This window comes from Mobula hypostoma, chromosome 26 (assembly GCF_963921235.1).
Source record: "Mobula hypostoma chromosome 26, sMobHyp1.1, whole genome shotgun sequence".
NCBI lineage: Eukaryota > Metazoa > Chordata > Chondrichthyes > Myliobatiformes > Myliobatidae > Mobula > Mobula hypostoma.
This window is the reverse complement of record NC_086122.1, coordinates 19,472,094-19,492,977: the sequence shown is the minus strand read 5'-3', so window position 1 is coordinate 19,492,977 and position 20,884 is coordinate 19,472,094. Positions and strand designations below refer to the sequence as shown.

Genomic DNA, 20,884 nt, shown 5'->3' with positions numbered 1-20,884 from the left:
TAGTTTGGTCACTTTGGTAATCTATCCCCTCTCCACAAGCCCCATGATCTTGCCCAATCCCTATAACACATTCCACGATCTCAGAACATTCTCAGACCAAAACCTGCTCTGGATGGCCTCTTGAGGCAGTTCCTTCTAACTGGACTGAGTTTGCATGTGTTCCCCTAGATAACTAACTAGAAGTTAATACCCCCATAATTACTAAAGTTGATTTGGTGTCATCTTCACATTAATGCACTTGGTAGAGTTAAGTTCAACGACTTCAGCCTGCAGTTTTTTAAGGATTTACGGGGTTGCTATTGTGACCACACAAATATTATTTGACATCTGTTGCAATATAATTGATATTGGAAATACGTCTATACATAAAGTTCCAGATTTTCCAGTTAAGCAGCAAGCAATGATCCAGGAGGAGATAACAATCCAATTCTTTTTGTATCTGGCAGTAAATTTTTCCTCATTTTTAGTTGAACCCATTTGTATATTGCCTGGCATTATTAAATTTTAAATGAACGGGCACAATCAAATACAAAAAAAAATCTGAAAAATCTACTTGTAACAAGTATTCCTCAAAAAACTCTGTCCTTAAATGTCTCCAATGAAAGGGTGCAGCAGCAACTCAGCAGATTGTCATGATGGTTAGCCTGAGCAGGGAAAGACCACCTCTTTCAGAGCAGGGTGGGCTTCTAATCCAATGTTTTGAATTACAGTAAAGTAACATTTTAGTCCAATTTAGTCTGAAGTTCCTCCCTACTTCATGCTGTTTTGGCCAACTCATTCTGTGTTATCTGATGGGAATACTGCAAAATAAAAACACCACATCTGAAGACACTCTTGGAGAGGATTGGCCTGCACTTACACATGGAGCACTGTTTTTGGTTCTCCAGGCTGCCCACCATCGCCGATGGTTAGTGTATCGTAGCCTCTTTCCAATTCAAATTCATCAAAAGTAAGCCTGATGACCTGTTGGAGATAAAGTTGAGACACTCATAAAAGCTCAGATAGAAACAAATCATGAAACAAAAATAAACAGGCTGCATCAAATCTGGTTATTAACTATCAAGAGTAGTTTATCACCAGAATGAGCAAAACTCTATTAATCCAGCGCACATGGGACTTCAGTGCTGTCAGATTTATAGGTTTACCAGAGTGCTGGATATTAATCTTAATTAACACACCTACACACGTTTAAGACTCTTAAGACATTACACAGAATAATGATAGTCACAGAATAATGATGATAATGACCTTTTCAGTGAGCTTGTTAACTTTGAAGGGAAAGAAGGAAACAGAAGAAGGCAAGGCTTGTGGGAGGACTGAAACTAGGGTCTGGGTATCTTAGAGAATGCTTGTACATCAGACTTGGTAAACGAGATGTCCAACCGTTGGACTATGGATTATCAGAGTTTTACTCTGTTTATCAACATCAGCAGCATTTTATTCTAATTTGATCTATACTTTAGATGTGTGTTAAGTCCTCTTCCCCTCTTAACATCAATTCGACTTGCAACTAAACATTTGTGAAAAAATTGATGGGATGGAAAATTGGAGCTCCACCGGGAGGAATCTGTGATTTTAAATCAGGATGCTGTGTCAGTCCCAATCATTATCATACAAGAGAGCCCATACATTTGCAGTACATTCAATTGTCTTCAGTAGTATGAGGCCTGTTTCATTCTGAATTCAAAGAAAACTCCATTTGCAGGAGTCAGGTCATCATGTCTGACAATGGGAACCAACATCAACTAGGAACTCTTCTATTTACCTGATCTCAACCATCTTCTCAATAATGAATTCAAACCAAATCATAAGCATGAACCTCACAAGACCATCACTGCCCTTCAAACATGATTATGACCACCAACAGCTGATTGCAATTTCCTTGCTAATGGCTCCAATGCAACTCTGGAGATCCTTATTCTCCATATCTTCCCATTATAATCCTCCCTCAATCATTATGAGACTCCTACCTTCCTCAGCTTGAAATACAAAGCTCATGACCATTAGGTGGAATGAGAGAAAGAATTCTCCACTCAAACTCACTTGAATATTGGAGAAGGAGTATAAGGCCTACTCCATAACATTAAAAAAAGAAGAATTTTGAATGTTGGATCTTTGGAAACAAAAACACCATAAATAGTATATTTTAATGTATTTTCAGATGTCTGAAAGTCTTAGCCTATACTAAAATATATCATGGTATCATAGAGATTTTGCATAATGAATACATTTTTTCAGATGCTGCGTACTTACATGATGCATTTTGCTTCAAATTCACTTCTATTAGGCCCACTATAGCCAGCGTTTTAGAAAGATTCTCATCTCATTAAACAAAGCTAGGTTCAAAACTGTTGCTTCTTTCATGCTTTCATTGCCTCTGTTACCTCAGACTGCAACCAACACGAAGTTATATTTAGGAAAGTCCTGAGGTCAAATTTCTGCTTGGAAGATTGACAAGCCGTGCGCATATTGCACAAGTCTTGAGAAGTCCATTCTTTCCTCTCAAGACTCCACTGAAACTTATCCGGATATTGGCATATTCAAAATGTACCAATGCAGTCAAGCAACAGTTAATTTTGCTAATCAAATAAAGTGCTTTGCATTTTAAATTATTCTTCATGATTCCGAAGTGAAGTGCTGTATGCTTAATGCGCTCTTAAATTGGTTTAATACAAAAATGTATTTGGGTCAGAGCATGCAGTATTGTGTGCAGCAGATCAAAAATAATTTATAAGAAGCACGTGCTAAGAAATTCATCCACAGTTACTATGTAAATGCCAAAATAGTTGTGTCAGTGCATCACACTCCAGCTCTAAGATTTCATTTGAAGTATCTTTAAAGCCGATGCAGCGGGGTGTTCATCCACAGGGATGAATTTCAAGATTTCACTAACGACTTTGGCTTCTTTCACTGACAGATTTTCCAAACTAATGAATGTTAGATACCACCAGCAGCCGACTACAATCAAGTGCTTGAGATACTACATGATGCTGTCTACAAACAAGGAACGGTTCATCCCGATGCATTTCAAATCATAGTCAGAGCCTTCACCTAGGCTTGTTTGAAGAAAACCCAGCCTAATTACCATCAGCATATAACCTATAGCACTAGAGGTCCCAACACAATAGACCAATATTCTATTAATATAAGGAATGCCTGCCTTTCTTTGGAAACCGGCATAAGCACTGGCCTGATGGGCCACAAGGCTTGTGACAGACTTCAATCTGCCTTTACTTGCCCAGACTGCATTTCAGTAAACTGGATCACTTTGAGTCTCTGGACTGAGCCGTATTTGAAGACTCATTTGGGGATCTGAATGAATAGACCATGGTTGTCATGGACTTTATTAAAACTGTTGTAGATAAGTGTGTCCCGACAAAATCATTCAGGGTTTTTCCCAACTAGGTGCCATGGATGAACCACGAGACCCACAATCTGCTGAGAGCCAGATCAAAGGCATTCACGTTTGGTGACCAAGAAAGCTACAAAAGATCCAAGTAAAATCTCTGGAAATCCATCTCACTGGCCAAGTGGCAATTCCAGATTAAACTTAACTCAGTGAAGGCTGCTTGACAGTTATGGCAGGGCTTCAATAATATCACCTCTTCAAAGTTAAATCACGCAACATAGGCAACAACAGGGCTTCACTTCCAGATGAGCTCAATGTCTTCTATACTGACTCTGATGGTCAAAGCATGGAGGAATCATCATGACCTCCCACAGCCGCCAGTGATCCTGTGATTTCAGTTTCTGAGGCTGACGTGTGAGCAACCTTCATGCGGCTGTACCCACAAAAAGCATCTGACCAAGAAGGGGTATCTGGCCATGTACTAAAGACCTGTGCTGATCAACTGGCAGGAGCGTTCACTGAGATCGTTAACCTCTCACTTGGCAGTCTGAGGTACCTACCTGTTTCAAGCAGGCTTCACTTATACCAGTGCCCAAGAAGAGAGTGGTGATCTGTCATAATAACTATCACAAGATAGCACTTACATCCACAGTGATGAAGTGATTTGAGAGGTTAGTGCTGAAGCATATCAACTCCTGTCTGAGAAGTGACTTAGATCCATTCCAATTTGGCTGCTGGAGCAACAGGTCCATGAAATCATAAGACCATAAAACATAGGAGCAGAATTAGGTCATTCAACCCATTGAATCTACTTTGTCATTATGGCTGATCCCGGATCCCACCCAACCTGATACACCTGCCTTCTCGCCATGACCTTTGATGCCCTGACCGATCAGGAAAAGATCAGCTTCTGCCTTAAATATACCCACGGACTTGGCCTCCACCACAGTCTGAGGCAGAGCGTTCCACAGATTCACTACTCTCTGACTTTAAAAAATTCCTCCTTATATCTGTTCTAAAAGGTTGCCCCTCAGTTTTGAGGCTGTGCCCTGTAGTCCCGGACACCTTCACTATTGGAAACATCCTCTCCACATCCACCCTATCTAGTCCTTTCAACATTTCATAGGTTTCATTAAGATCCCCTCATATCCTTCTAAATTCCAGTGGGTACAAGCCCAAAGCTGCCGAACACTCCTCATATGTTAACCCCTTCATTCCAGGAATCATCCTCGTGAACCTCCTCTGGACCACAAGTTCACAGCAGATGCCACCTCATTGGCTCTTCACTCAACCCTGGAACATCTGAACATCAAAGATGGATACATCAGGATGTTCTTTATTGACTACAATTCAGCATTCAATATAATCATCCCCTCAAAACTAATTAATAATCTCCAAGACCATGGCTTCAATACCTCCTTGTGCAATTAGATCCTCGATTTCCTCATTTGCAGACCCCAGTCAGTTTGGATTGGCAACAACATCTCCTCCGCAATCTCCATTAGCACAGGTGCTCCACAAGGCTGTGTGCTTAGCTCCCTGCTCTACTCGCTTTACACTTATGACTGTGTGACTAGGCAGAGCTCCAATGTCATATTTAGGTTTGCTGAATACACCACTGTCATTGGCCAATTCAAAGGTGGTGATGAATCAATATATAGGAGGGAGATTGAAAATCTGGCCGAGTAATTCGATAGCAACAACCTCTTTCTCAATGTCAGCAAGACCAAGGAGCTGACTATTGACTTCCGGAGAAGGAAACCAGAGGTCCATGACCCTGTCCTCATTGGAGGATCACAGCCTGAGAGGGACAGCAACTTTAAATTCCTTGGTGTTATTATTTCGGAGGACCTGTCCTGGGCCCAGCCTGTAAGTGCAATTAGGACCCCAGCTGCGGTGTGTCCTCTCTCTACAATGCTAAGTCTGTGAGACTGCCCCTGGCTGCTGTGCTTCGTGACTGCGAACTTTGTGGTGATTTGCCCCACTAATATGATGAACCAAGGCTTTGGGCCTACTCGGGCTGTTCCAGAAATTTAGGTCTGAGGACTTAATTTGGTTCGGAATGCTGTTGTTGTCGCTCACTTCCATTGTCTGAATGATTTGTCTTCTTTTCTCTTTCTCGGTTCACATTTGGGGGGAAGGGTTTAGTCTTATTTTTTAATAGGTTCTTTCAGATTTCTTGCTTTTGCAGCTACCTGTGAGCAAACAAATCTCAAGGTTGTATACTTTATACATTCTTTGTTAATATATGTACTTTGATAATATATTTACTTTGAACTTTGAACTTTATTTCCATTAGTACTCCAGCGCACCTCAGATTTACTTTTTATACAGAATAGTAGTATATCTATGATTCGTTCCTTCACATATTAAGAAGAAAATTATGTTCAGAAAGGTTTAAAATGAATATATTGGCATCCATGTGGCCAAATTAAAACGTCTGGAGGACAGAGTGGGAACTTGTTCCTATCCTTTGGGGTAAACGGCAATACCATTTAGTCAAGTGGTAATACTCATCCATGTTTCGCTGACTTCAATGAACTGAATGCTCTATGGTGTCTGCAGCTTATGGCTTTTACATTTTTATACTTTTAGACCCAGCAATCAAAAGCAGATTTCTCCTCTATTTTGAAGTATCTGTATTGATCTGCATAGGAATACACTCAGCAGATACTTGCCAGTGGTGATTAACTTTTATCTGGATCACAATCGTATTGTAAGAGTAGAACTGGTGTCAGAGGGGAATAGCAATAGCACTCTTCCATCACATAGCTTTTTAGTCAAGTGTAAGATGTTGATTTTCACTTAAAATTAAACTATGTTTTTTGTGTCAGATTGCCTGTAGAAAACAAGACAACCATGTGCAATCCTCTGGCACATAAAACAAAGAATAAATTACTGAGATATTGCTAATTAATTGACAGAACTATTTCTGTTCATGGTCAATTAGGTCTTTTTTGAAAAGGGAACTGTACAACTTTCCCATTGCTTATTTAATAATGTTTATCTTATACAGTTCGCTTGGAACTGGATAAAAGCATCATTGATAATATCACAAGCCAATATCTAATCATTAGCAAGGATGATATTTCAGCCAACAAAAACACTGCAGTGCTCTTGTAATCCAGACATCAAATTAATGCATCCTTTGAAAAGATTTGTTCAACAGCTAAATCAAAGGGATTAAATTACAGAACTGCTACTCATATGATAGCTGGCTGGTGGTGTAGTGGCATCAGCGCCGGACTTCGGAACGAAGGCTCCCGAGTTCGAATCCAGTCGGCTCCCTGGCACGCTTTCCATCCGTGCTGGGTTGAGCGTCGAGCTAGCAACTCGGCCTGCTAAAAAAACATCATTATGACAGCGTCCTGATGACTCCATTTGGAGTTAAGGACTTTCTTCTTCTTCTTCACTCATATGAAACATCCAATTCATTCAGTGGCAAACATAGTGCATAGTGTGTGGGAGCATAACTGGTGTGTGTGTGTGTGTGTGTTTCTGAGTGTTAACATATCGGAAGATGTATCCTGGGCCCAATATGTCAATGCATTTACAAAGACAACAGAACAGCACAGCTATATTTCATTAAGAGTTTGAGGAAACTTGGTATGATACCAAGTCCTGACGAAGGGTCTCGGCCTGAAACGTCGACTGCGCCTCTTCCTATAGATGCTGCTTGGCCTGCTGCATTCACCAGCAACTTTGATGTGTGTTGCTTGGTATGATACCAGAGACTCTCACATAATTCAACAGATATACCATGGAGCGCATTCTATCTGACATGGAGGAGTAAATTAGATTAGATTAGATTAGATTCAACTTTATTGTCATTGTGCCGAATACAGATACAAAGCCAATGAAATGCAATTAGCATCTGACCAGAAGCGCAAAAGAGTAGCATTATTTAAAAAGTAACTGCGAATAAAAAGTAAGTGCTACAGCATACAAATATAAAAGTACTGAGACAGTACAATACGGATGCAATACTGCTTAGCGCTGTGATGAGAGGTTCAGCAGGGTCACAGCCCCAGGGAAGAAGCTCTTCCTGTGCCTGCTGGTGCGGGAGCGGAGGCTCCTGTAGCACCTACCGGATGGGAGAAGAGTAAAAAGTCCTTGGTTAGGGTGAGATGCATCCTCGATAATGCTTTTCGCCCTGCCCAGCCAGTGTTTATGGCAGATGTTTTCAATGGTGGGCAATTGGTTGCCGATAATCCGCTGGGCAGTTTTCACCACACGCTGGAGTGTTTTGCGGTCTGATATGGGACAATTGCCATACCACACTGAGATGCAGTTGGTGAGTATGCTCTCAATGGTACAGTGGTAAAAGTCCGTCAGTGTCCTGGGACAGAGGTGAGCTTTCTTGATGCTCTGCAGGAAATAAGGGCGCTGCTGCGCCTTTTTGATCAGGATGGAGGAGTTCAGGGACAAGGTGAGATCATCGGAAATGTGGACATCAAGGAATTTGAAGCTTGATACATGCTCCACTACAGCTCCGTTGATGTAGATGGGGACATGAGTGTGGCTCCTAGCATGCCTGAAGTCCACAATAATCTCCTTGGTCTTCTGGGTGTTAAAGGTCAGGTTGTTATTGGCACACCACATGGCCAGGTGCAGGACCTCGTCCCTGTAGGCCGTCTCATCATCCCTTCTGATCAGGCCAAGCACCGTGGTGTCGTTTGTGAACTTGATTATGGAGTTAGAACCGTGTACGGGAATGCAGTCATAGGTGAAAAGGGAGTACAGAAGAGGGCTCAGCAAACAGCCTTGAGGCACGCCAGTACTCAGGGTGAGAATGGAGGAGGAGAGGTTAATTAACTTAACAGATTGGGGTCTGTTAGTCAGAAAGTCCAAGGTCCAATTGCAGAGGGATGAGCTGATACCAAGCTGGCGAGGTTTGGCGATCAGCTTGAATGGGATCACAGTACTGAATGCGAACTAAAGTCAATGAACAGCATTCTGACGTAAGAGTTGGGACTGTCCAGGTGGGTCAGGGCAGAATAAAATGCCGTGGAGATGGCGTCCTCTGTCGACCTGTTGGTGCAATAGGCAAATTGATGGGGGTCCATGGTAGTGGGCAGACAGGATTTCAGATGTGATAGAACCAGATGTGATAGAACCAGTCTCTGAAAGCACTTTGCAATGATGGGGGTGAGTGCAGCTGGGCGGAAGACATTCAGGCCTATGGCAGTGGAATGCTTCAGCACTGGCATGATGGTGGCGATCTTGAAGCTTGTAGGGATAATTGCCTGGGCCAGGGACAGACTGAAAATATTCATGAAGACCCTGGCCAGCTGCCCTGCACAGACTCTGAGCACACGGCCAGGTATTCCATCTGGACCAGTTGCCTTCTGTATATTCAGCCTGCTCAGGGTGGCACAAACATCGGAGGTGGAAAGTGAGAGAGGCGGTTCACCAGGTGGGAGATCCGCTTTGAGGGTGACCTCCTTGTTCCCTCCGTCAAAGCGAGCATAGAAGTAATTGAGATCATCAGGGAGGTAAACAGAGCTGGAAGGGGGCACAGAACTAGGTGGTTTTAAGTCTGTAATAATCTGTATACCATGCCACATGCACCGGGGGTCCAAGGAGTTGAACTGTTCCTCGATCCTCTGTTTGTATGTGTGTTTAGCCTGAGAGATTCCTCTCCTCAGGTTGGCCCTGGCTGAGCTGTAAGCCTCCCGGTCTCCAGACCTGAAGGCTGAATCTCTGGCTTTGACCAGGAGGCAAACTTCTCTGTTCATCCATGGGTTCTGATTGAGGAAAATTTTTATTTGTTTTTGTGATGTCACTCTATCTACACACTTGTTGATGTGCTCAAGGACAGAGTTGGTATATAAGTCAGTGTTCATCTGAGAGTCTTTGGTGGCATGGGCAGCAAACACGCTCCAGTCTGTGTGCTGGAATTGGTGCTGAAGACCAGAGTCGGCACCCTCCAGCCAGATCTTAATTTTCTTTATTGTGGGTTTCACACGTTTAACGACCGGGCTAAACTTGGGAAGCAGAAACAATGAAAGATGGTCGGACTGTCCCAGGTGGAGGAGGGTAGAGGCTTGGTAAGCATCAGCCACATTTGTGTAGTCATGATCTAAGGTTTTATTTCCCCTTGTTGTGCAGGGTGGTAAATGTGCAGGACTGGGAAAAAACTGCAGAAAATACCAAACTTAGCCAGCTTCATCATGGTCGCTCGCCTCCCCAGCATCAAGGACATCTTCAAAAGATGATGCTTCAAAATGGCAGCGTCCAACATTAAAGACCTCCATCATCCAGGATATGCTTTCTTCTCATTGCTACCATCAAGGAGGAGGTAGAGCAACCGGATGACTCATGCTCGACATTTTAGAAACAGCTTCTTCCCTTCCACCATCAGATTTCTAAGCAGATAATGAACCCTTGTACGTTACCTTGATACATTTTTGCTCTCGTTTTTAGCTAATTAATTTATTTTTAAAAGTGTAGTAATTATTATGTATTGCAAAGTACAACCATCGCAAAACAGCAAATTTCAGGACACGACATCTTTGCGATCAACTGTCAAATAGGTATCACCGTACTGATGACACACTGAACTATAAACAGAAAATGCTCAAAAAGCTTACCAAATCAGACAGCATCTGTGGAAAGTGAAATAGTCAATATTTCAGGTCTGTAACTCTTTATAAGAAATTCCGACAAGGTAACACAGACCCAGAAGTTTCTCTGTTCATTTTCCACAGATGTGTCTTGTCTGCAAGTTTTCCCAGAACTGATTCAATTTATATTTCAGATTTCTAGTGTTTGCTGTTTTTTCTTCTTAGTTTCATACAGAGAACTCCTCCAGCTACAAAAGAGTGCTGTTACTAAATGAATTTACGCTGAAGAGATGCAAGTAGGGTAGGAGTGATATTGTGGGAATCATTGGAACCTGGAAAAGGGCTGAAAAGGGAGGTGGAGGAGTGGGGGCAGAAAGAGTGTGAGGAAAGAGGGAGGAGAGTCAGGGGGCGGAGTGGTAGTAGGAGTGGGTGAGGAGGAATGAGGAAGGATGATAGGCAGCATGAAGACTCTCTTGTCTGGCAACTTTTCAGGTATGGCAAGTTAAATGCTACATAAACACAAGAGATTCTGGAGATGCTGAAAACTGATAACAACAGACACAAAATGCTGGAGGAACTCAGCTGGTCAGGAAGCATCTATGGAGGGGAATGAACAATTTGGAGAGATGTAGGGCAGGCAAATCCTCTGCTTACCCTGCTTGCTCCTGTAGGTCAGAGGAAAACTACATGAAACCTCTACCACTCTGGATGATCTACCAAACACAGTGCAGAGCAGAAGACTGATAGCTGTGGCAGAAATCAACACTGGCAGCCTGCAATAATCCTGACATTTAGAAGGAGATGGCACCTGCGATCCTGACCTCTATGGGGCAAAGCAGTCAAGGCACACTCCTGATGGTGCATTGGGACAAGGTCATAACAATTCACAGATCTTGGTCAGGACAAAGAACACAGATGAACCTTTATCCTGCATAGTTTAGGAAGTGGGCAAGTAAAGCTGAGATGTTCTGTAAAACAATGAGAACTCTCATGTTTCACACCAGCATAAATGAAAATTGTACTGAAAAACAGGCTTTGCATTTTGCACTTAAACACAAGAGATTCTGCCGCCATTCTAGCTCTCCTCTTACCACTTCTCTTCTTCTCACCTGCCCATCACCTCTCTTTGGTGCCCCTCATCCTCCCCTTTCTCCCATGGTCCACTGGCCTTTCCTATTGGATTTCTTCTCCAGAAAATTACTTCTTCCACCTATCACGGAAGTTCCCAACCTGGGGTTAATGGACCTCCTTAGTAATGGTAGGGGTCCATGGCATAACAAAGGTTAGGAACCTCTGTTCTTTCACCTCCCAGTTTCTCACTTTATTCCCCCTCCCTCACACACCTACTATCCCTCTCACCTGGTTTCACCTATTACCTGTCAGCTTATACTCTTTCGCTTACCCCCTCCTTCTTCCCCTGCCTCATTCGTCCTTCCTTTTCAAGTCTGATGAAGGGCCTCAGCCCAAAAGTCGACTGTTCATTAGAAAACCAAAATCCTGCCCAGAATAATAAGATTAATTTCCGAATAATTTAAAAAATATTCAAAAACATATCCAAAGTTTTATTATTCTGGTTTAAGCCAATTTCCAACACAGCATAACTTAGTTTGGAACTTTGCAAACAAATTTTTAGTCCTTGCTTTTCTATTCCAGATTTATCTAATTGCTGAATTCTTCAGCTGGCATGGTGGGATTTTAATTTGTTACCAGATCAACAGTCTGAATGCTATTCCTGTAACCCAACCAGTTTGTGATTAAATTGCTCTTTCTGACTGTTACAGATCCTGTCAGCTGTGCTCTTGAGATCTTGCCAATTGTACAGCCAAGCTAACTTCAGTGCTTCTGGGCCTAGGCAGAAGCTTGGAGGCAGGTAATCTGCTTCTGTGTGAAACCCCTCTTTACTGAACATCTCTGGAAATGTGGCTTATTAGCCCCTCATTAACAGCCACTGGACTCCGAGGTGAGATACCCACCTTTCTCACCCTGCAATCACCCGACATGAAATAGCAGATCATACGAAGCATACACTTATAAAGCATATTTATGAAAGTTAACTTAACCAAAGAGTTAGTAAAGAAAAGAAAAAAAAAACAAGGAGGGCCCATTATAATTAAACTGTCAAATGTACACAGGTTGCAGCTCAAATCTTCCAAAAGCCATATCCACCGATCTCCGATAGACCTCTGCTCCTTCAAATTGCGTTTCCCACTGGATCAAACCTTGTGGCTGGTTCTCCCCATCATCTTCTCTCCTCCTCTCCCGCCAAACAAAGACAAAGACCAACCTTAGTGTCCCTCACAAACAGCTCTCCCCAGCATTCTCTAGAACCTTCTCCCAGTTCCACCATCCTAATTGGATGACACACATTCCTAAGCATCTCTTATTTTTAAGAGTAACCCAACCAGGCTGAAAGGAGAACAGACTGCTCTTACAGAACTGCTGACTGGAAGTGCACTGAGAGCGGTAAGCGTAAAGGAGTTGGGTGCTTACTGTTCTGGTTAACAACAGATGGTGCAATCCGGGTCATACTACAATCGAGGAACGTGTTTGTAGACCGGATATTGAACTTTTTACTGTTGGACTTCGGCCATATTCCACCGAGATACAACACTGGGCGGCACAGGAGGTCGTTCTTGCCTGTGGCCATCGAACTTGCAGCTCCTCCCGTGGAGGGTCAGCCACCCTGAGCCAATAGATGGGTCCTGGACTTATTTTCCATCTGGCATAGTTTGCATTTTGTTGTTTGATTGTTTGCGGTTTTTGTATTGCTATATTTATGCTCTATTCTTGGTTGGTGCGGCTGTAACGAAACCCAATTTCCCTCGGGATCAATAAAATCTATCTATCTATCTATCTAAAATGAAATACCTACAGCATAACAGTAAAATTGTGAACCAGGGTGTTACATGTGCAATACTAATCTGACTGTAGATCTTGCCCAACAGTGAACTTCACACTAATAACAACAGCAAAACTGAAAATTGGAAGGAAAACATTATGAACATCTATCAGGAATTCAGCAGGTAACTACTCCCAATTGATCACCATGTTAATAGACACAATTGCAGTTTAGTATTTCCCTCTTCCTCGTGCTGTCAGAGGAAGATGTCTATGTGTGATGGTCTCTCTCTCCCTCTCGCTCACTGCCCCTGAGGGAAGGATTTGAATGATCTCTCCCACTCTCTCCCTTGATGATGTTGGAGAATAGTACTGGCCCTGCAGTTTTTGGATTGGACTGTCGTTCAATTGGACTCTTTCAACTTTGTGTTTTGATATTCTCTTTTGTCACTTGTTCTTTCTTGTAGCCATTTGTGTGATTTCTTTGTTTTTTCTGTGCGCATGGGGGTTGATGTTCTTGTTGCTGTTTGCATGTTTTTTTTTGCATGTGTGTGGGTTGGGGGGGTGGGAGCTAAAGTTTTTCCTGAATGGGTTCCATGGTTTTCCTTCTTTTACGGCCGTCTGGAAAAGACTATTCTCGGGATTGTAGACTGCACATATCCTTTGATAATAAATGAACTTTGATCTTTAATAAATGAAGGTAAATACTTGATGGGGGCAGTGGAAAGTATAGAGATCAGGGTAAAGGACAAAGATGGTACTAAATGGATTGTATCTAGAGAGCTGGTATGCCTGAGGGAGTACTCTTTGAAGTTTCTTTGAACACAGCTCAATTAACATGAGGCTTTTCCTCGATAAGCCAATGATATTCTCAAAGTTGTGCACTTATCAAAGCTATTAATCCCACTTTTCATCTGAGCAGCTAGCTGCATCCTATCTTGCATCTTGTTCCAGTGGTAGCTCACTCCCCCGACCTCTTGCCAACTCATCAAAGGACAACAATTTTCCAAAACGTTATTGATGGATAATTCACTTGTGATCCCATTTAACACAGATTTTAGGCCACAAATAGTTCAATGCAGTCAATTTAATTATCTCAAGTCTATACTAAATCCTGTGAAATGTATCTGTCATGAAAGAATTTTAGGCCATTTACTTATGTGGAAAGTAATAATGAATACAAATCTGTAGCTCTGCCTAACCATTGAGATCTTTCTCATTTATTACAATGCCAAAGAAGGCCATTCAGCCTACCAGAATCATTTTGGCTCTTAAGGAGCATTCTCATTAGTCTCACTCCCGCTTTTCTTATTTTACCTGAACCCCTATAAATCACGCTTTTTCATCCCCTTTGATTCATTTCATACCTTCCCAAGGTGCATTTTATGGTAGCCAACTATTCTACCAACCAGCCCATATGTGGAATGTCAGGCAAAACCAGACTACACAATAAAACCCACACAGTCATGGGCAGAAGTTGTAAACTCCATGCAGACAGCAAATCAAGGCCTACAACGAACTTTGATCCCTGGAGCCTGAGAAATTTCTTGAAAAAAAAACTCAATGAAACAACATCACATTAACGTGCAATGTCTTTGTTTCTTGCTGAACGAATCTGAAGGTAACTCTCAGGTTATATTGGCAAGGAACAATAATGATGGCTTGAAGTGTTATTTAGCTCTTCCAAGAATGAAACTCAGATTCATGCTAATTATAATCTGTGTGATAAGGAATCTAGATTCATGATCTTCAACTCTGTTAAGATCAAAATACAAAAAAAAATGTTCTGCCTGTTGAAGACTAAGGTAATCAAAAGGTCATAACATCAATGAAGAATACCACCAAAATATGACTCTTAAAACTCCTCCTGAAGGGTTTTGGCCCGAAAAGTCAACTGTACTGTTTTCCACGGATGCTGCCTGGCTTGCTGAATTCCTCCAGCATTTTGTGTTTGTTGCTTGGGATTCCAGCTTCTGCAGATTTTCTCTTGTTTGTCGTTAGGCTCTTAATATTTATCTGTTTGTTGGAGATTGAGAATTCCACTATGTATTTAATGTGAGTTCTGCCTGAGGCAGGACACTTCCACAGAAGATTTGATACTTGGAAAGCAAGATGTGGAGGAAATGAATTGAACAGAACACTGTACACCAGGAGTAGGTTTTAATATTTCCGTATATAAACTTCTCACCATTCAACATGTGATTCCCCCTCTAAACAACATCACCCCACACTACAACCAGTTGCTTTCTTACTTTCCAGATATTACAAATGGTGGAATATCATTGCATGATGAAAGAAATTGAGAACAAAGTAAACAGTTCTATCAGAATGTGAGTGTGACTGTATTGGGTCAAATGGCTCTGATTTCTGCCTGCACTCGTTCTTCATCATGCAGGCAATATTTAAATAGTATAGATGATATGCCTTCTGAAGAGCATTTTTTTTTATGTTTTGTGTCTATCAACAGCACAAAAAGTATTGGCATTAGTACGCTAAAAAGCTCTTTGAGTAGAAGCGCATATTTCAAATTTACAATAAGACTTTCTTCACCCCGTATTCAAATTGTCTCCTAATAAATGCCTTATCATTAGCCGTATTAATCATCTGTTACATCTGCATGTTGGCCTTCAGTGATTTATGCACAAGCATACCTAAGACCCAAGAAATATCAACACTACCTTGTCTTTCCCATCTTTCACCATTTAACAAAGGCTTTGTTTTCCTATTCAAAGTGGAGCACCTTATATTTTTTCCATTTGTCAGGTTTCCACTTGACTATCACATCTTCTCCATATTTCTTGAAGGATCCTCACAAATCCCATCAACAGCAAGTGCACAAATTTGATTTTGTTCCCCTCAAGTCGATCAACAATATAATAATACAAATAGGGACCAAAACACTGATCCATACAGCACATCATTTGTAGCAGAAGGATATGTTTATTTCACTCTTCATTATGTCCAAATAAAAACACTCACTACTGGTTAGTATGTTGTCCCAAATCCACATGTCATATAACCTTGCTGATCAACCTCCCACACAGCACCTAATGAACACCTTCCAAAAACCAAAATGCATCATACTTAATAGGTCTTCCTTATCTATTCTAAAAAAACACATCTCCAAAGGACTTGAGCAAATAAGTCAAACATGATTTTAAATTGATCACTTCATGCTGTTTCAGCTCATTCAAAATAATGTGTAGATTTCATGTGTCAGCAAAGACTTGGATAAACAGCAGAGAGTATACTTTTCTTTTTCAATCTTTTTTATTGAGTTTCAAATTGATAACGTAACAATGATAATGATACAAAGAGATTGGGATTACATTAATAACGGTTAACATATCCAGACACAGACTCCGAGTAAGATATTTAATTTAAACCTCCCAATCTCTTAATAACTGAACATGAAAAGGGTTCAAAAGAAAAGTTTTTACCCCCTACACTAAAAAAAAACAGAAGATCCGTTTTATTTAAATGGAAAGATTCTAATCCCCCTACTACATTTCAATGGTTTTCCCAAATTATAATATGTTTAAATTTGGAAAAAATTAGGAATGGTACCACTGATCCTTCGGTGAAATTTGAAGACATTTAGTTGAACATTTTCATATGATGTAAGTTGACCTTTTCCGAATCTTTTTTAATAACTTTTTGTTTGTGTATAGAGGAGCGGAGTTAATGAGAAATAATGATCTTAACCGATGAAATATGGCAGCTCAGTCTTTGTTTTGTTTTGTTTTTTTTAGAGTAGAGAGTTTCCTGGTTGCATAAGGCCTGATGCTCAAACACATTTGCCCAGAAATGGGAAAGGCTACAGAAAGTGATGGATACAGCCCAGTGCACATACAGGCAAAGCCCTACTGATAAATGAATACATTTACATGGAATGCTGCCACAAGAAAGCAACATCCATCATCAAAGATCCCCACCATCCAGGCCATGCCTTCTTCCGGCTAATACCATCAAGCAGGAGGTACAGTGCCTTTGGTCCTCCAGTACCAGGTACAGAAACAGTTATTACACTTCAACCTCCTGTGGTGAGATCCTCAGTGAAACCACATGTTAGAAACACACAGGGAAAAAAAAGAGAAGCAGAAGTCTGGACCAGTCTTTGAATTGAGTAAATAAGGAACATTTAAATGTTCTTTTTTCTCTTAGAAAATTTACAAGGATGTTGCCAGGTTGGAAGGACCTGAGTTATATGGAAAGATTGAATAGGTTAGGACTTTATTCCTTGGAACACAGAAGATTGAGAGGAGATTTGATATACAAAATTAAGAGGGGTACAGATAAGGTAAATGCAAGCAGGCTTTTTCCACTGAGGTCGGGTGGGACAACAACCAGAGGTCATGGGTTAAGGGTAAAAGGTGAAAAGTTGAAGGGGAAGATGAGGGGAAAATTCTTCACTCAGAAGGTGGTGAGAGCATGGAATGAGCTGCCAATACAAGTGCTGCATACAAACTCAATTTCAATGTTTAAGAGACGTTTGGATATGCACATGGACGGTAGGGGTATGGAGGGCTATAGTCCAGGTGCAGGTCGATGGGAGTAGGCAGGTTAAATGGTTTGGCAGAAACTGGATGGGCCAAATGGCCTGTTACTGTGCTGTACTTGTCAGAAAAATTTGACAAATGAAATTCAGTGAAGGCTGAACCTTTTTTTGGCACACGGCATTATTTTCCATTCTTTAATGGTCAATTCCTTCTGAGGAGCCAAAGTATTTAAAAATCGATAAGTAAGAATATTTCATTAATATAACAAAATCATTTCATTAAAAAGTAGCAACTGCTTAGGCGATAACCACTGACCCTTTCTTGTTGGTTTTACTCCATACCCTTTTGAATGACCTTTGCACGTCTTAGAAATAAGCAGCTTCATGCAAATCAATATTTGAACATGGACAGAAGATGATGGATTTCTTTCAGTAAATTGTTCACATTGATGCACTTAAAGAGAATGATTTCATATGACTGAGAGAACTTCAGCAGCTGTATAAAACTGGCTAGACCATGAGCATTGCAGTCATTTCTGGTAACCTCATTAAAGGAAGGATGTGGAAACTTTAGAGAGGGTGCAGAGGAGATTTACCAGGATGCTTCCTGGATTACAGAATATGTCTCAGGAGGATAGGGTGAGTTAGTTAGGGCTTTCCCCTTGGAGAGACCGAGGATGAGAAGTGACTTGACTGTGAGGTGCATAAGATTATGAAAGGCCTAGAATGGCCAGCCAGCACTTTTATCTCTGGGTGGAAATGGACAATACCAGAGAAGGTGGAGGAAAGTTTATGGGAGAGGTCAGATTATAGGTGCCTGGAGTGCACTGTGGGTAGTGGTGGCAGAAGCTGATAAAATAGGAGCTTTTAAAAGATTATTAGATAGGCATGGATGTAAGGAAAATGGGGAATTATCTGCTGTGTAGGAGGGAAGGGTTAGATTGATCATTGAGTAGGTTAATAAAGATAAAGATTACCTTTATTTGTTTCATGTACATTGAAACATCAAAGCATACAGTGAAATGTGCCATTTGCATCAGAGACCAACACTGTCTGAATATGTGCCGGGGGGCAGCCCACAAATGTCACCTTGCTTCCAGTGCCAACGTTGCGTTGCCCACAATTTACTAACCCTAACCAGCAGATCTTTGGATTGTGAGGAGGAAACTGGAGCACCCGGAGGAAACCCACGATGTCAAGCAGAGAACCTGCTAAGTCCTTAGAGACAGAAATGCGAATTGAACCCCAATCTCGATCACTAGCACTGTAAAGCATTATGCTAGTCACAACAATACCATGCTATCTTGTATATAGGTCAGCACAACATCATGGGCCAAAAGGCCTGTACTATGCTGTATTGTTCTAAGTTCTATGTTCTAATTTGGTGTAACACGCAAGTTGGTGGCGGAACTCAGTGGGTTGGGTCAGTTCCAGCGACCCAGGTTCAATTCCCGCTGCTGCCTATAAAGGAATTTGTATGTTATCCCCATGACAGCTTGGGTTTACCCCAGGCCCTCTAGTTTCCTCCCACAGTCCAAAAACATACCAGTTGGTAGGTTAATAGGTCATTGTTAATTGTCTCATGATTAGGATAGGGTTAAATTGGAGGTTGCTGGGTAGCATAGATCGAAGGCTGGCAGGGCCTACAGTATATTGCGCTGTATCTCAATAAATACGAGGGGTAATTTATAAGTTCGTGGCCTAAGGTAGAAGGAGTCAATTTTAGAAAACCTAGCACATTTGTTTTTCAACATAGTCCCCTCCTACATTTACACACTTAGTCCAGCGGTCGTGGAGCATACGGATCCCTTCTTTGTAGAAGTCGGCGTCTTGGACCTCCAGAAAGTGGTCCACAGCAGGGGTGATTGATTAGTTTGTGGCCTAAGGTAGAAGGAGATGTGTTATAGAGCTCTTGTTACATGCACGTGCAGTTCAACTCTTTAAGTGATTATGCAGAAAGTTTGAAGTTAATAACTCATCTCCTTCTACCCTAGGCCACAAACTTACCAATCACCCCTGATGTGGACACTCTCTGGAGGTCCAAGATGCCGACTTCTACAAAGAAGGGATCCCTATGCTCCATGACCGCTGGATTAAATGTGTAAATGTAGGAGGCGACTATATTGAAAAATAAATGTGCCAGATTTTCTAAAATTGACTCCTTCTACCTTAGGCCACGAACTTATCAATCACCCCTCATATATAAATAAATAATTCAAGTCTCTAACTCAGTCTATTTGGCTTTACTGAAGTTGTTGGTACAGTTTTTAATTCCATGGAAATTAGATAAGTTTGTTGAACATATCCAAGCTAATTTATGGGTAAATTCCCTGTTGCTGTAACTATGGAGTTGGTTAACTAGATTATTAAAATCCCTTTGCACAGCCACAATAGAGAAAGAATCTGAAGTCAAATCTCAGTTTCCAGTTTTCCTTCAAAAAGAAGCATACAGGAGTGCTTAGCACATGACTATCTTCTTAACCTCAGAAAATTAAAGTTTGATCAGAGAGTCTGATTGCGGCATGCTCTGTTGCAGCAGCCTTTCTGGGTCCAAACGAAAAGGTGTGATTGTTTGTCCTCTATATGTGCTGTGTGTAATTGTTGGCATTGTGCTTTGCACCCCGGCCCCAGGGGAACTGTGCTTCATTTGGCTGTATTCACGTGTATGGTTGAATGATAATTAAAGTTGAACTTCAAACTCAACACAATAAATTGCACGGGATCACTTTAAAATGCTGCACTTGTTGCAGATATGCCTTTATGATTAATTTGCTTTGACCACATATTATTTTGCAACAGTGAAGTAGACCGAGTTGGCCTCTAACTTAGCCATAGGTTTTCAAATAGGTTTCCAGTCTCTTGTCAATCTTTCTTCTGTCTGCCCTACCTAACTACCACATGTAACTGACTACTAATTATTTCTTAAATTGCCCAGCTCTGAACATTTTCAATATCACTTTCTCTACTTTTGAGTTAATGAAAAGAATATCTTTTGTCATAGAACAGGTTCCTTGCTTAAGAAAACTAAATGTCCATGTCAGTCATTGTGATAAAATAGAGGTGAGAATCTAGTTTCCAAGTTAGAATTTGGATTCATAAATCAAAGTCTTTTATTGACTGATCAGGTGTTCCCTCAGACCCAGGGGAAGGCAAATGTAGAAATTGCCGGGGCCCTTACAGAAATATTTATATCACCCTTACCGACTGGTACCAGGGGATTGGAGGATATCCAGTGATCTTCTGCTGTTTAAGAAATGCTTTAAAATAAACCAGGAAATTATAGGCTGGAGAGCCTGACATCAGTAATGGGAAATTTATTAGAAGGTATTCCAAGAGACAGATATATGAGTTTTTGGATACACACGGATGGATTAAGGATAGTCAGCATGGCTTGGTGCATCGCAGGTCACATTTAACCAATCTCATAGAGTTTTTCGAGGAAGTTACCAGGAAAGTCGATGAAGGCAAGAATGTTGTCTATATGGACAAATTTGCAGATGACACCAAAATTATGGGCGTAGTGGACAGTGAGGAAGGCTATCATGGCTTACAGTGGGATCTGGACCAGCTGGGAAAATGAACTGAAAAATAGCAGATGGAATTTAATGCAGACAAGTGCATGGTGTTGCACTT

At 41.3% G+C, this 20,884-nt stretch overlaps 1 protein-coding gene across 1 annotated transcript in view; it reads right to left on the bottom strand.

The window, feature by feature from the left end:
* csmd2 (CUB and Sushi multiple domains 2) overlaps positions 1-20,884 on the bottom strand; it is a 2,031,293-nt gene that overhangs the window by 558,294 nt on the left and 1,452,115 nt on the right. Inside the window, exon 11 of the mRNA XM_063033882.1 lies at positions 860-963. Coding sequence (XP_062889952.1) covers positions 860-963 — 104 coding nt within the window. The remainder of the gene's footprint in view (positions 1-859; positions 964-20,884) is intronic.